This window comes from Carcharodon carcharias, chromosome 12, assembly GCF_017639515.1.
Source record: "Carcharodon carcharias isolate sCarCar2 chromosome 12, sCarCar2.pri, whole genome shotgun sequence".
Taxonomy (NCBI): Eukaryota; Metazoa; Chordata; class Chondrichthyes; order Lamniformes; family Lamnidae; genus Carcharodon; species Carcharodon carcharias.
In genome coordinates, this window is record NC_054478.1 from 62,673,860 (window position 1) to 62,691,326 (window position 17,467).

General features: G+C 39.8%; 1 protein-coding gene across 1 annotated transcript in view; it reads left to right on the plus strand.

The window, feature by feature from the left end:
- Window positions 1-17,467, plus strand: part of LOC121284684 (potassium voltage-gated channel subfamily H member 7) — a 208,575-nt gene that overhangs the window by 130,788 nt on the left and 60,320 nt on the right. Inside the window, exons 5-6 of the mRNA XM_041200241.1 lie at window positions 1,856-2,255; window positions 4,110-4,309. Coding sequence (XP_041056175.1) covers window positions 1,856-2,255; window positions 4,110-4,309 — 600 coding nt within the window. The remainder of the gene's footprint in view (window positions 1-1,855; window positions 2,256-4,109; window positions 4,310-17,467) is intronic.

Genomic DNA, 17,467 nt, shown 5'->3' on the forward strand with positions numbered 1-17,467 from the left:
GAATTTTGCCTTTGGCGGGCAGGGGCGATCAGGGCCGCACTGCGATTTCATACTGGCGGGCCAATGTGAGCGGCAGCGCTGAGCACTGTCTGTGGTGTGGGGAGGGGAGGAGGGTGAGCATGCGCACGAGTGAGCCCTGCCTAATCTCTCTCAGGCACAGAGCTGCCTCAGGGAGATGAAGAGATCTAACAAAAAAAGTAAAAAATAATAAAAGTTTAATAAAACATGTCCCCTCAGAAGGCACATGTTATTGATGAAAAATTCAAGTTTTTATTTTGATTTCCAGAAATTTTGCCTGCCCGCCAACTGTTAGATCTGATGGGCAGGAAAAATATTACATTAATTGATTACTTAATGGTCTTAACAGGCTATTTAATTGTCAGTGGGCGTACTGCCGGCTCCGATGTGCACCCACCGACCGAAGTATCGCACGACTGCGCATTAACGTTGGCACGCTCGGCCAACGTCAACGTGCATCATTTCACGCTCGAGCGGGTCGGGCACGTGCCCGTCTGCCAAGTGAAAATTTCTGCCCCTTGATGTTGGCCAGCTCCTGATGCAAAGAGCCAATAGACAGCACAATTAACACTGGCCAGATGCAGAAATATTGAAATGAGCAGGATGAAGTTGGTGCGCTGCCAGTATTGCAATCAATAGGCGCAGGTTAATCTCCGCGATCCCTGTGCCCGTTTTGATGGGTTATCCAACTGAGCCAAAGGTGTCTCAAAGCACTTTAAAAGATGGAAGAAAGTGAACAGTGGCTGAGAAAGCAGAGGAAATTTAAGGGATGAAATAATGGCAAAGAAGAAGTTTTACGAGGCTTTTGAAGGCAAGGAAGGTAACAAAGTGAATTAGTTTGAGAGAGAACCCCAAGGGACAGTGGTTGAATGATCAGCCTCCAATAGTGCAGCAGAAAGAGAAGGGTCAGGTGAGTAGAGGGTATGGACATGGAAGTTTGATGGTAGAAGATTTCTCAGATAGCATTCAGTGAGGCACGGAGGGACTTTAAGATGAGTATACAGATTGAAAGTTCATTAACTGGAATACAGGGAGCCAGTGAAACTCAGCAAGAGTGATAATGGTGGGAGAGGACACTGACTACAGAATTCTGAATTGGCTGAAGTTTACGAAGGATGGAGACACTAAGACAGTGAACAGGGCGTAAGAAAATCTTTTCTTCCAGGTGATGAAGGTTCATATATCGGCTTCAACAGCATTTGGGGAAGAGAACAGCTTAGACAGGCAATGTTCTATAGGTAGAAAAATGTAATCTTGGTACTAGGACAAATGTGGGGTAAAATGTTAAACACAGGAATGGTTTAAATATGGATCCCAGGTTTTCTACCATCAGATTTAACCTGAGAGCATGTCGAAGAGGTGAATGAAATCTGGATCAGAGCCATATAAATGCTAAAATTAATTGACTTGAGCAAAATTTCTGTTAGATGTTGGGTAGGCAATTGTTGTTGAAGGGTGTCAGGATAAATGTGATATACATGAAAAGTGATCCCGTGCTTGCAACTAATATGGCCGGTGGGAAGCATGTAATATTTATTAATGATTGTCAAGGTTTGAACCTGTGCTGAGAATCAAGTTAATTCCTTACCTCATTTATTTATTTGCTGCATAACTATTCAGAATTGTCACTGAGCTATTCTGCAGGAAACATTACTGAGGTTTTCTAAGCATTCAATTTGGGGTTTACTGTATTGAAAGCAATTGTGCTGCATATTCTTATGCTGAATGTCAGGCAGGTATCTTTTAGAAAATCAATGATAGCAAACATCTAATTTAGATGATGTGAAAAAGCTGTGGTCACTTTTCTTGATCGCTGATGACTCTACTGTTTTGACAGACAACAACATTGATTGGTCTTCTGAAGACAGCCCGTCTGCTGCGCCTGGTGAGGGTTGCCCGTAAATTAGATCGATACTCTGAATATGGGGCTGCGGTTCTGATGCTGCTCATGTGCATATTTGCCTTGATTGCTCACTGGCTCGCTTGCATTTGGTATGCCATTGGGAACGTGGAGCGGCCATATCTGGTACACAAAATTGGCTGGTTGGATTCTTTAGGACAACAAATAGAAAAACGATATAATATCAGCGATGCTAGCTCTGGACCATCCATCAAGGATAAATATGTGACAGCACTCTACTTCACTTTCAGCAGTCTGACAAGTGTTGGTTTTGGGAATGTGTCTCCCAACACTAACTCGGAGAAGATCTTTTCCATCTGCGTCATGCTGATTGGCTGTAAGTGATCCTTACTGTTTGAACTATTTTTAATACTAAATAATCAGAAAGAATGTTAGTTTATTTAATGTGAATACCAAAAGATGCTTCAGCTCTGTAACCTTGACATGTTCTTTTGTAAAAAAAACAAACATCTTAAACATCATTAAATAAGTTCTCTATTCAGGATTATATTCAAATACTGCAATTGCTTTTTTATAAGGGGAAGGTCATTGGAGATGACCTCAAGGTTAATAAATCCCTGAAACTGTTACTACAATTCTGTGATGTTCTAGTATTTGACATGGTCTATATAATGTCAAGTAAAGAACTTTGTGAAATAATCTGCCCCCTTCCCCTTATTGTCATAATTGTCTACAGCTATTTCTGAGATGTCATCAGTTATTGATCAATAATTTATAATACTCATGGCACTGTCATTTCTCACAGTTCTGAATAAGCTGACATGATAATGATACATTTTTATAGGCTAATTTATCAAGAAGGATTATTTCTGTACCTCAATCCAGTCCCCTATTTATTTCTTAATTATATCTAATGTTTTTAGAATATTGTATCAATGTATTTGTCCTAAATATATGCTTGTTTTAATATAAATACTTCTTAGTACAGATCTTATTTATTCCACTGTGTTGTACCCAAGGTAATGATGTTATAATGTGTCAGCTCCAGTGTGACTTCTGAGATCAGTGTTATGTTTGAAATTCCCATGGATTATTGAAGCTGCCATTTCACTCATGCTGGTGTGAACTTATTGGTTTCTAAATTATGCAACATGCACATAACCATCTTGAATTGGCTTCACAACTACTGCATAATTTACTTGTGTGCAAAAATGTTCATGGTGCATAGTACCCTATATAGGTGACTCTGCATATCCTGGGATCTGCTGAATTTAAGAGGTGCTTAGAACCCTAGTCAGGACTGGGTGATGTTAATAAGTTGACATTAAAAAAACCCTTCTCAGCACAACAGGCTAGGTATGCTAAGGGCATAAGTCAAATCAGTCAAAATGTTTGCTGTGATGATGAGAATATAACATCAATTATCTTGTACTGGAGCAAGGTGGCACTCAGAGGTTAAACTCTGAATGTAACATGTCTTTAGGTCAAACTGATCAATTGGATGATTCTACCTAATCTGCTGGGCACTGGAAACAGAAATAAGTGAGAAACTTCAAGCATGGCTAAGGATTATGATTGATTTAAGTGTTAATGGAAAGTGATCTGCTGAATGAAATTCCATATTTAGGTTAGAGATATCCTAAGATTAGCGATACCATTATAGCTGTCATTATTCTAGAATTTGGACTTTAGAGAAATGTTCAACATTGAATTGATACATTGCCTACCTACCTCAAATACTAACAGCTGGGTGTTAAAGGCAGTCACTCATTTTACATTATATCTTAATTATATATCAAGATATTTGAATTGCATTTATGCTTGTAGTGATATAAATGCTGCACAACATCTTAGCACTGATCACGTTTACTCAGCTATGGTGCATCCATTGTGATGGCCTGACATTGAGCAACATTGGATGAGCACTAGTTTGATTCTGTAAACTGGGGGAATACCTACATAGCTTGATTTAATTTTATTTGTAACATTTTAAAATCTTTAGTCAAGTAAAATATCTGGCATATTTGATACGCCTAAGCCAAACAGCTAGTTTTGACAGCTATGATTCAAGATAATTCATAATTACTTCTAAACTTATGAATTGAACTGATACATTGCCAAATGGCATATTCCTAAGTCCTATGTTCCCAGGTATAATATATTTTAAAAATTACTAAATGTAAACGATGCCTAACCTGTCTAATTGAATCCATGTTTTCTCCTTGACCAGCATTAATGTACGCCAGTATCTTTGGTAATGTCTCAGCAATTATCCAAAGGCTTTATTCTGGAACAGCAAGGTATCACATGCAAATGCTTCGAGTCAAGGAATTTATACGCTTTCATCAGATTCCCAATCCTCTCCGTCAGAGGCTAGAGGAATACTTCCAACATGCCTGGACGTATACAAATGGCATAGATATGAACATGGTATGTACAACAGATCTGTTTATTAGTGAGATTCTTTTTAGTAGGCAGAACTGTGATTGACAAAACCTGTAAGTAGTAGAACCGAAAATTATCTGGGACACTGGAAGCAGTTGACTAACTGTCAATGTGCTATTAATAAACACAAGTAGATATTTGGAACACAGCTATTGCTGCTCATGCTTGGCACAGTTGATAAATTAGAATTCTACAACTGAGATTAAATTGAGTGAAAACATTAAACAAAACTTGTGATTTAAGATTGAAAGAAATATAAAAATGATAATAATGATTAGGAATATACTATTAGAATTTTGAAGTTTCAAAAATAATCCTATAGTCTACCTAATTTTCTTATTTATAACCTGCATGACTAAAGACTCATGGAACTGGAGCTTTGGAAAGTAGCCTGAGTGATCCAGTCAGAAACCCGGTCGGTACCATCAAATGTTAAAGATAGTTTCCTGACTAATCTGACATTATGTGCTGAACGATATCAATACAAATGATATTTGAAGATGTGAATTTGAGTAGAATGACAACACTGGAGGCATTATGCTCGTATTTTATTGCCAATGCTATATTCACTACAGTAGAAACATCCTGGTGTTTTGATGCCTGCCTCAAAATTACTAGTAATATGGCACTTAACAGTCCTTCAGCATATTAAATCTCTACTTCTTTGGTGATTAAATAGCTGATAGTTTAAGGATAATTTTTCAAATATGTCAAGATAATTTTCACATCCATCACTAATAATGTATGGAAACAAACAAATGCTTGTAATTTTTGTGATCAGCTCACATTTTTTAATAAATTGATGAGACAACCCAGTATCAGATCAGCAGTTTTGGAACAGAGCCATATGAGAACTGTGCCTATGCATCTTCCTTTCCTATCTACCAAAACCCACTTCCCTGGAAAGCACAGATATTCTGCAGTTACTACCATTTCAGGAGAAGCATTTAGGTTGACAGGAATTTTTTTGTAGTGCACAACTGTAACTTTTAAAAATACGCACTGAATGGTCAGTCAATCGGCGAAAGTTTTTAGTTAAACTGTAGCATTTTTAGGCCCAAAGTAAGCAGTAAATACTCTTCATTGAACAGATTGTGATAAAACATTGAGGTTGAGATTCCACTGTATAGGATTTGTAATCCTTTGGTAATATCTTTAAGTGAAATTGTGCTGTGATCTACTTTAAATGATAAACAAAATGCATACAAACCATTAACGTGTGTTACAAATATCACATTTGTGTGGTGTTTTCAGTCCTGGAGTTTCTAAACCCAGCGTTTTTTAACAGCCATTCAAACATATAATGCAAGAACTTGTCCATTCTTAAATTCTCTAATATCAGTTACAAGAGTACCATGAATATCTCCTCTTAGGCTAAATAGAGGTGTTCTTAATCTTTCTAAATATGTAACATTTTAGTCATCATGTTTGAAATCCCAATTTAGAGTGTACTAGTGTAAAAACAAAATCAATGTTTAATTATTTGTTGTACTTATAAAAGTTTATCTCTTCCTTATCTGCTTCACAACTTAATACGGAATAACCCAACCCCGTCTGGTAAGAACAGGAGGTATATGTCAGTGTTGTTTACAAGTGTGAAAAAAACATTTTTGTTATTTTTGCAGCTTACTGAACTATTTTGCTGCTTTCTAAGTTTAATTTGTGAGATTTCTGCATGAGCCAGTAGTTAGGTAATGAATTATAAAGAAAGGGGGTAAGGTGAATTGTGGGAGAAAACCATAAGACATAGGGTGAGATTTTCCAGCTCCTCCAATCAGCAGGATCTTCTGTTCCCACCGAAGTCAATGGTAATTTGAATGCCTCACTGCATTAGGGCTGGAAAAGCCCAGCTATAAACAATAAAAGCAAATTACAACTTTTTATATACCTCAATAATTGGTTGTGATTTGACTAAAACTGACTGTATCCCACAGTCCACGGTACCTGTATCTTTTCTTACTTCCGTATGCATATGGTTTGCGTTGCATAGTTTTCCGTGTAAACATGTTTATCTTCACTTTATGACTGTGAACAAGTTGCCTTGCTTTGTCATTGTGATTTATTTTTCACGTCTGAGTATTTTAAGTTCAAACCATATGCATGACAGCATTAAAAGGAAGGATTAGCTGCAATTTTCTAGCCTCTAAACTTTTGCACACTTGTCAGGTTTGCATGTATTTGAGCAAACTGCTACTGCACGACATGCTCAGATATCATATAATAAAATCTGAGAGTACTTATTGTAAAAAGATATGAAAGAAAAGGGGAAATCATATTAGATATGTGTGATGTAAAGGCCAGTCTCCCATAAGAGTCAGTAGAATGTGTGGTGTTATGTATTACAATTACTAGATGTTAAGTTGATGGAAGCAAGCTACAATTTATTAGTACATGAAAGAAAGCAGTAGCATTTTACTCCATTTCCAGTCAAAAGTAAACAATTGAAATTTCTCCTTTTGAGCTATAGTACGCTATGAAAAGAAATATATACTAATTTTATACTTAACTACAATGTTCACTTTTAAGAGTGCTATTTTTAAGAGATACTACATACAGCAGATTTATTTTCCATAACCTAAAAATGTTCTTCAGATTGGTTAAGTGACACCTAACATCTCACTAAACATAGCTCTTCAGGCCACATTGGTCCAGGTTTTGGGGTCACACGTACAGCTACCCAAAGGCTTTTCACAGGCTTTTAAGCGATAATGCATGGGGCAGAATTTTATGGTCCCCCAGTGGGTGAGTTTGCAGGCAGGGAGCCTCTAAAATTTCACAATTTTTCAGACAGTGGGAAGAGGTCAGCGACAGGTCGGAAACCATAAGGCAAACCTGCTAGGGCCTAGGCCAGGGAAGGGGTGGGTGCCTCCTTCATAGGCCCTGTTTTCTGATCAGAGTTCCCACCCTAAGGTCTGCCCCTGACTTTCTACCCTGCCCCCAACAACTCCCCCTCACCAGTGCCCTCTCCCCACCTCGCCTGTGCACCATGCCCCCCACCCTCCTTGCATCAACACCACCTTGGGCTTCCTATCCTGGCCCCACAGCGAACCACCCCCCAAACTTATCTGTCATCTGGTCCTGGCTCCACTTCTTCAGAGACAGGATGAATTTTAAGGATAAATTCTTTCTCATGATACTTACAGATCCTTTTCAACATGACACCTTCTACAGGAGATCTGTAGTGTCTAAGTAAGGCAGGCAACACAGCATGTCTCTTCAAATAATCAGATTGTAGAATCCTCAGTGAGACATGATAAAGTATAAATCAGAATAACTAATGAACTGTAAAACCATGTACAGAAGGCAAAATAGAGAGAGAAAGATGGGATTAGGAGAGATAAAGAAAGCAGAGAAGTTGAAAAGATATTAATTTTTAATTTTTTAAAATATCTCCAACAATAATTACAATCAGAAGGAATGAGATTTCATACTGGTAATAGCACAGTGCCAATGTGGCTGTTTGGAGGTTATTCCTAATTCAAAATCTGGGCCAATATTTTATTCTTTGTACTATACCCTAGAAACCCAAGAGGCAGACAGTAAATGAATAGACACAAATAGCAGAATACAAAATGAAGTTGCTAACCTTATTGATACTAGATTACATTGCATGTGCAACAATTATTTATGGAGTTTCGGCTTATACTTGGCATCACTTGTTGATTTCCCTTGATTTTCCATTCGTTCTTTTTAACCATGATGGAGCTTACACGATGGGGCTTTAGACTTCCAGCTTGGTTTTTCAAACAAAAAGAGACAGGAATATCTGTTTTAAACCAACCTATGAATTGTATGTTCAAACTTTGTCTAATTAGTACGCTTCATTTATATATTCTCCCCTTTCAGCATAATTATCCAATTTGGAACTTAGTTTTTTTGAGATGGAGAGCAAAACAGATTTACTAGTTAATCTGTATAAGCAATTATCTTCTGTTATCTATGCTAGCACAATGAATGTGTCCTCTAGATTTCATAAGGATTGAGGCCTCAGGGTGGGTCATATTTAAGTAAAATGAGGAAGAGGTTACAAGTGACCATTGCCACCATTTAAGCAAAAAAGAGGTGTCATTCTTGGTGAAACTGCATTTAAGAATTAAGGGCTATTGAGAAAGTTCTCTCAAACTCACGGTAATTATACTGACCAGAATCGGGCTCCCACAAGGCAAAATTTTACCAGGACTGTAGTGGTGGTACAGATGCAAATATTTATTTTTGTCTTCTTGATTACAAGACAAATGTAAGTAAACTTTCTATGTTGTGCTGTACATTTTCTTCATTGGGTTAAACAAACAGCATCCTATAATGTTTTAGTTGGGAACAATTGTTTTAAAGATATTTTATGCAAATCCCAACCACTATCTTCTTCTGCTAATATTGAATTTCAGTCGACAGAGCTGACAACTTTAATCCATGAAAGTGACTTTCAGCAATCACATGTGCTTCCATCTGACTATCTCAACCAGCACTTAACCAAAGAAAAGAAACAGAAGTTATCACCACTGATTGACCCCTTTGTCAACAGTCCCAGTTGCTTCCCCAAACCTAACAATAATGTATTATAGAATTCAGTGAAGGTACAAGTCAAGTATGTTTTATCCATAAGTCTGAAAACCGAACACATCCAAAAGCCACACAAATTTTGAGCCTCATCGACGTTTAGTGTGGGAAGTCGAGTTGTTTGTCTGCACTGTTTACCTTGCGAGTTTTGTGGTGAACATGTCAAAAAGAAATTTAATGCAGGTACCCTGTATTTATTATTCAGTGATACATCTTAGTTTTCTAGCCATTTTATTTACTTTAGACTATAGCTCTCACTTAGGCTATTGAAATGTAAGGTTATATGCAATATCTGAAAACCAAAATTATCTGAAATCTGAGGCCCCACGGATTTCAGATAAAGGATACTCGACCTGTAGCATTATCATTAGTACCTTGGTGTAAACTATCAGTAATGATGCTTCCAGCTAGGGCCAGTAGGAAAATCTTATTGTAATTTTTCAGACTGGAATTGCTCTTGAAAATTAGTGACTTGTCCATTAATAATCTAACCAGTTCAATATCATATGTCAATACCTACAGAGTATTCTTGATATGCTGCAGTCTTTATTTTCCACAATAGGTTTATCAAGTTGTAAGCGGAACATTTTTTAAATGAGAAAATGTTATACGTTTTTTAATTCCATGTACATGATAAGGCATCAGGTTCAATGGTTGCTGCACCACATCAGGGAGGTCACATATTATGGTGGGAGTAGTAGAAAACAGCTAGTGATTTTATATCCACTCATCCTCTTGCAAACTATCCTATTCTTTCCTCGAGCTGTCCTGGTGCAACGGGCACTTGAATGAGTTGGAAAAACAGAAACTGTGGTAGGATTGTAAATTTGTACCAAATGGAAAATCAGGTTTCTGCTGTCATATTGCTGCAGCAAAAAAAAAATCACCCATATTGTTTGCATAACAAAGGATATTTTTAACTTCAGTTGGATACACTATTGCCTAATTGGGAAGAACTTTGAAATGTATTCTGTACAAATATATTTAAAACAAATAGACTGTACTGCAGTTTGTCCATAAATGGTTTGACGTTACAGTTAGACTCGATACTAAGATCAGAAGAAATTAGTTTCTAACTTCTTGGGCCATGCCTACAGAGCAGTCCAAATGGTCTGGATTTTGTGGTTAGTTATTAATTGACGGCAATCACCACTGCCCTCGAGTACACGCAAAGATTTAATGATCGCTGTGGTGAGTATAGAGTAAAGGGTTAACATCAGGATCATACATGATACTGATGTAATAATGAAATCAGAGCACATGACTGAGAAGTAAGCAAGATCTGGAAAGAGGAGAAACTCCAACCTCATGTAAAGGTCCAAATGTGTAAATGCTTACTGTAAGTAAAGAGTAATCATTTACAGTCTCAAACAGCATACTTCAGGAGAATAGACAATCCCCAAGACCCCTTTCTAGATCCCGACCACACAACAAAATGTGGGGGCAGTGAGTAAAAGACCCAGCAAACCTTAAAAAGAAGACACAGGGCTGGCAAGAAAAGAGATCCTCGAAGGAAGGATGAAAGAAAAAAAATTAAGACACACCAAGATGTCGGAATATCACTGGAGCAGAGATACAAGCTGAGACATAGACCCAGAGACTGGGCAGCAGTGAGCAAAGGCTCAAAGGAGCAAGCAGCAGCACAAAATCAGGAATGAGTCCAAGGCTTAACAGAAGCATAGAATCCACACTACTACTTTCGGAATCATTTCAGAGTGCAAAAGGCTCACAACAGCCCCATAACTGGGACAACTGGAGAAAAAGATTCACAAGGTACAGAACTACTTTAGGATTACACAAAAAAAATCAGAAAGACCAGATCAGTACACTACTTTATGCAGTAGGGTATATTGTTGATGATATGATAGCAAGGCAGGAAGTCGATAAGATTTAAATCCTTATGAAGAAGACTTGCAAACTTTCAACTCTTACTTCAGCATCCATCAGAATTTAATAATTTGAGAGGGCTACATTTAATAAAAGAAAGCAAAGACCAGACGAAAGCATAGATTCATTCATCAACATTCTTTATAGGTTGGCAGAGAACAGCAATTACAGAATCTTAAAGTGTTAACTAATTCACGACAAAATCATAGCTGGCGTCCTAGATGAAGCATTATCAGATCTCTTACAAACAAGAGAGGATTTAACAGTAGTAAAAGCAGTGCAGACTGTGAGGCAAATGGAGCTTAGGAAACAGAATTGGGCAATTGTTCACAGGGAAGGAGCGGTCCTATTGTGAAGATCAAGTGAGACCATTCAGTTTGTAAACCATAACAGAGAAAACACACCAAAGTCTAATCCTGCCAAAATGTGGAAAAGTTCACCAGCTGCCATTTTGAAATGTCTTTTGTGTGGCGGGAACAAACTATATACACGAGAAGAATGTCCAGCGGTAAAGCTGAAATGCAAAGACCAAGAGATCCTCGAACTTCTCTCTGCAATTTAAAATCAAGAGTGCTCTCTACTATGCAGAAAGGCACACCTAAGACTGAAATTAATCTATAAAGTGCATGAAGTTGCTAATGAGAACTACAGCAGTACATTTCAAAATGCATTTCCAAAACTGTTTACAGGCCTAGGGGAGATAAAGACTGAGTACCATATCACCCAGTGAGCTGATGCTAAACCAATTTGTCTCTTTACACTGAGGAAAGTCCCCCACCCATTCTTGGACAAAGTCAAGGGTGAAATTGAGAAGATGCAACAGCAAGGGGTTATCTCACCATGCCAACAGAATGGTGTTCAGGAATAGTACAGTCCCAAAGCCAAGCCTCTATAGGAATCTCCAAGGATTTAACTCAATTAAACAAATCTGTGGAACGTGAGATCCCACCAATGGCCTCAATAGGTGAGAGCCTTGCTAAGAGTACTTTATTTACCAAATTGGTTGTAAACAGTGAATTATGGCAAAGTGCCTCTGGACAAGGAATCCAGATTATTGACCACGTTCAGTCATCATTGTTTCAATAGATTGCCTTTTGTAATAGCATCCGTTCCATAAATTTTCCAAAGAACAATGTTTCACTCTCTAGAAGGCATTGAAGGAATAGTATGCTATATAGAAGACATCCTTATACATGGCCTCAGGAGATAAGAGCATAAGCAGAGTCAGAGCAGTCCCGAGAGTCTTACAGGATGCAGGCCTAACTATGAATGAGAAATCTGTGTTGCCAAACTTATGATCAAGTTTCTAGATCACATAGTACAAGTCACTGGAATTATAGTTGATCCAGAATAAACGAAAGTAATCAGAGAATTTCCACAAGCCAGGAACATAACTGAGCTTCAAAGATTCCCCGGGATGCTCAACCAAGTGGGCAAGTTCCTACTAAATTTAGCAGAGGTCAACAAGCCCTTGAGATAGCTGTTGAGACAGGGTCAAAAGTGATGCTGGAATGTGGATCAGCAAAATGCTTTTGAAAGGATTAAACAACTTTTAATCTCTTCTGAAATCTTATCACATTATGACCCAGAATTACTGACTTTATTAGCAGTAGATGCATCATCAACGAGTCTGGGGGCAGTCTTATTTCAAGTGCAGAGAGATAGAAAGAGTAGACCAGTCTACTATGCCTTTAGGTGACTAATAGAAACAGACCAACGATACACCACAATAGAAGAAGAAGCATCGGCAGCAACACAGGCATACAAGAAAAGTTTGGACTGTTAGGGGATTGCGTTTCAAAATTGAAAAAGACCATAAGCCACTACTCACCTTTCTGAACATGAAAGAAATTGCAAAGATGCCACCCAGAATCCAGCGGTTCAGACTAAGATTGATAAGATATGACTCTATCACAAATTATGTGCAAGGGAAGAATCAAACAACGGCAGACACCCTGTCATGAGTACCATCAGAAGGAACCAAACAATAGGATTTACACTTTATCGAAGAGGCTGAAGCATTATACATCCTTAATCACTCAGCACTTACCAGCTACTGCAAAAAAGTTGCAGGAAATAAAACAAGCTCAGCAACAAGATGTAGAATGTGTCCAAGTCTGAGACTATTGACTGGAAGGATGGCCAGACTATATTCCCACTAACCTGATACAATGGAAGTACTTTGAGCAGCAGAAGTTCCTCACAGTCATTGATAACTTACTGGTCTTCAACAAGAGAATAGACATTCCAAGAATACTTTGGCTTAATATTCTTCAAAAGCTTCACCCAGGTCATCTAGGAATAGCAAAACATTGTGTGTGAGCACAGCAATCAGTCTGGCGGCCTGGCATTACTCACTCTATAGAAGAAATGATTTCTAACTGTCTTATGTCGTAAACAGCCAAGAACAAAAAGGAACATTATTACCTTCTACTTTTCCATCAAGGCCGTGGAAGTACCTGGAAATGGACTTACTTGAATTTAGGGGGAAAACCTTGATTACTACTCACATGGATTGAAGTAAATGGATTGCATTGTATCACAGCAGAGCCAGAGAGGCTGTTAAGCAATAATTATGACTTAATACACTATTAAAACCTGTTTATACCTTATTCAACAAGGTGTAACTTTTTTAGGTGCTTTTACAGTGAAACTAACAGCATAATAAGTGGAAATCCATGACAAATAAAGTGACTTCTAAGATTTCTATCTGCAAGGACTTCAATGAGACAGCCTGTAGGGGAGCAGGGAATCACTGAGAGCATCTTCTAGGTTTCCACATTTAACTGCACATGTGTGAATGCCAGAAGATGCTGTCAGTTTAGAGTAATGACAGTGAACACTGACAGTTGTGCCATCTTTAGAACTGCAAAATCTATGCCATTGTATTTGACAATAAACACATTATTGTTTAGCCAAGATGATATCTGCAGCAGGAATTGACTTGGCATTTACACAGAACAAAAGACAAAATAGTTCAGATGCAGAATATTCAAACATAAAAATAGAAAAAGCTGGAAAGAGTCAGTAAGGTAGGCAGCATCTGTGGAAAAACATGTCAACATTACAGATCTCAGTCACTTCCTCAGGACATCTGAGAAACTGACCAAGACCTAAATGTTTGGGAGAAACTCTGATGCACTCACTGTTGTGTAGATTCCCTGCACCAAAATGATATAGCCTGAGATTTCCCTGATGTTGGGCTATGGGCCTCATTCCATTGGAACTGGCAAGGCACAAACAGTGTTGTTGCATCCTTCAGGTAACTCAGTCGAGAGGTCAGGAGATCAGACGCTGGGAGATGGGAAGTTCTGAAGGGGATTCAGTGGAGGCCACCAGGGATTGGGAGAACAGAGGCCGGGGGGGATAAGAAGCAAGGTTAGAGGGAGCAGTGGTAATTGAGTGGGAAAGGTTGCCTGCATTCTTTAAATGTAGCATTGGGTGGAGCACACCTGCTCATGCCAGCTCCACATTCGGGCAAAAAAAGAACAATTCAGAAACATACCTTTCTGGTGGCAAGCAATCCCACCTTCTGGCTTTACTGAGTGTAACAAGTGCTGTTGCTGCTGGGCAGAATCACCTGAAGCTCCAGGGAGCGGGAAATGAGGAGAAAGCGGGATTGAGTGGGAGGTAAAATATCAGCTTCCCAACTGTGGAATGAAAGTAGGTTATTAAGATGGTGACTTATTGATGGCGGATCGTGCTTCCCAACAGCAAGTGCTAGGGACCTCTTTATAATACATTAGCAAGTCATGTATGCTCATTAAAACATAACTTCACCAGATTAAATTGTGCTTTGGAATGAAGCTGGCAGCAAACAAGAAATACTTGCCTTCAGAATGACAACTGGTTAAAGGTGACGTGTAGCAGGCAAGGTGGCCTTCTCGGTGTATTTGGACAGAGCAAGAACGGCTTTTCTTGCATGGGGAGCCTTGTTGAACCAGGGAGAAGAGGTATCAATGAACTGAGATTGGGTGGTGGCAGGGAAAAGGGGAAGGGGCATGGCTGACTAAGGGAAGAGGGGAGGGAGATGGCAGCCATACAAAGATTCATGGGAAACAGGAGAAACTGGTCTACATAGGGAACATCAAGGACAGCCAATGTGGTACTGTTATTCAAGAAGGGAGGAAGGGATAAACCAGGGAACTACAGGCCAGTCAGTCTAACCTCAGTGGTGGATAAACAATTGGAAGCAATTCTGAGGGACAGAATTAATCTACTCTTGGAGAGGCAGGGATTAATCAAGGACAGTCAGCATTGTTTTATTAAGGAGAGGTCATGTCTGACCAATTTGATTGAATTTTTTGAAGAGGTGACCAGCTGTTTAGATGAGGGCAATGCATTTGATGTAGTCTACTTGAACTTAAGCAAGGCTTTTGATAAGATCCTGCATGAGAGACTGATAACAAAGGTGAGAGCCCATGGTGTCCAAGACAATTTGCCAAATTGGATCCAGGATTGGCTGAGTGGCAGAAAGAGAGGGTAATGGTCGAAGGGTGTTTTTGTGACTGGATGCCTGTGTCCAGTGGGGTTCCACAGGGATTGGTGTTGGGTCTCTTGCTGTTTGTGGTATATATAACGATTTAGACTTGAATGTAGGGGGGTTGATCAGTAAGCTCGCGGATGACACGAAAATTGGTGATGTGGTAAATAGTGAGGAGGATAGCCTTAGATTACAGGAGGATATAGATGGGTTGGTCAGATGAGCTGATCAGTGGCAAATAGAATTTAATCCGGATAAGTGTGAGGTGATGCACTTGGGCAAGACAAACAAGATATGGGAATACAGTGAATGGTAGGACCCTGGGAAGTACCAAGGATCATAGGGACCTTGGTGTGCATGTCCACCGGTCCCTTAAGGTAGTGGGACAGGTAGATAAGGTGGTTAAGAAGGCATATGGGATACTTGCCTTTATTAGCCAAAGCATAGAATATAAGAGCAGGGAGGTTATGCTCCCTGATAAAAGCAAAAAACTGGATGCTGGAAATCCAAAACAAAAATAAAAATACCTGGAAAAACTCAGCAGGTCTGACAGCATCTGCGGAGAGGAACACAGTTAACGTTTCGAGTCCGTATGACTCTTCAACAGAACTAAGGAAAAATAGAAGAAAGGTGAAATATAAGCTAGTTTAAGGAGGGGTGGTGGGACAAGTAGAGCTAGATAGAGGGCCAGTTATAGGTGGAGATTGCCAAAAGATGTCATAGACAAAAGGGTGTTGATGGTGGTGATATTAGCTAAGAAATGTGCTAATAGGTGACATTAAGGGCAGAAAGCAGGACAAGCAAGGTACAGATAGCCCTAGTGGGGGTGGGGTAGGGGCAAGGAATTGAAATTAGCCTATTTTGGTAGGTATTATCTAAAAGAATGTGCTAATTAAGAATGGATAGCAGGACACGCAAGGTACAGATAGCTCTAGTGGGGGTGGGGTGAAATAAGACTAAAAGAGCATAAAAGGTATAGATTTAAAAATAATGGAAATAGGTGAGAAAAGAAAAATCTGTATAAATTATTGGAAAAAACAAAAGGGAGGGGGAAGAAACGGAAAGTGGGTGGGGATGGAGGAGGGAGTTCAAGATCTAAAGGTATTGAATTTAATATCCAGTCCGGAAGGCTGTAAAGTGCCTAGTCGGAAGATGAGGTGCTGTTCCTCCAATTTGCATTGAGCTTCACTGAAACAATGCAGCAAGCCAAGGACAGACATGTGGGCAAGAGAGCAGGGTGGAGTGTTAAAATGGCAAGCGACAGGGAGGTTTGGGTCATTCTTGCGGACAGACCGAAGGTGTTCTGCAAAGCGATCGCCCAGTCTGCGTTTGTTCTCTCCAATGTAGAGGAAAGCGCATTGGGAGCAACGAATGCAGTAGACTAAGTTGGGGGAAATGCAAGTTAAATGTTGCTTCACTTGAAAGGTGTGTTTGGGCCCTTGGACAGTGAGGAGAGAGGAAGTGAAGGGGCAGGTGTTGCATATTTTGTGTATGCATGGGGAGGTGCCGTAGGTGGGGGTTGAGGAGTAGGGGGTGATGGAGGAGTGGACCAGGGTGTCACGGAGGGAACAATCCCTATGGAATTGGCTGGGGGGTGAAGGGAAGATGTGTTTGATGGTGGTATCATACTGGAGTTGACGGAATTGGCGGAGGATGATCCTTTGAATGCGAAGGCTGGTGGGGTGATAAGTGAGGACAAGGGGGACCCTATCATATTTCTGGGAGGGAGGAGAAGAAGTGAGGGCGGATGCATGGGAGATGGGCCGGACACGGTTGAGGGTCCTGTCAACTATCGTGGGTGGAAAACCTCGGTTAAGGAAGGAGGACGACATGTCAGAGGAACTGTTTTTGAAGGTAGCATCATCGGAACAGATGCGACAGAGGCGAAGGAACTGAGAGAATGGGATGGAGTCCTTACAGGAAGCAGGGTGTGAGGACCTGTAGTCGAGGCAGCTGTGGGAGTCGGTAGACTTGTAATGGATATTGATGGACAGTCTATCACCAGAAATTGAGACAGCGAGGTCAAGGAAGGGAAGTGTCAGAGATGGACCATGTGAAAATGAAGAAGAGTTCGGCATCATGCCAAGCCTGAAATTCATTGAGGTGAGGACGTAAGGGTATGAAACTAAGTCCTTTGCTGAGCACTGAACATTCAGCATCGGAGAGGGGAAGGTCAGGGGCTATAGTGAATACACGGCCGGGGCTGGGATTGGAAG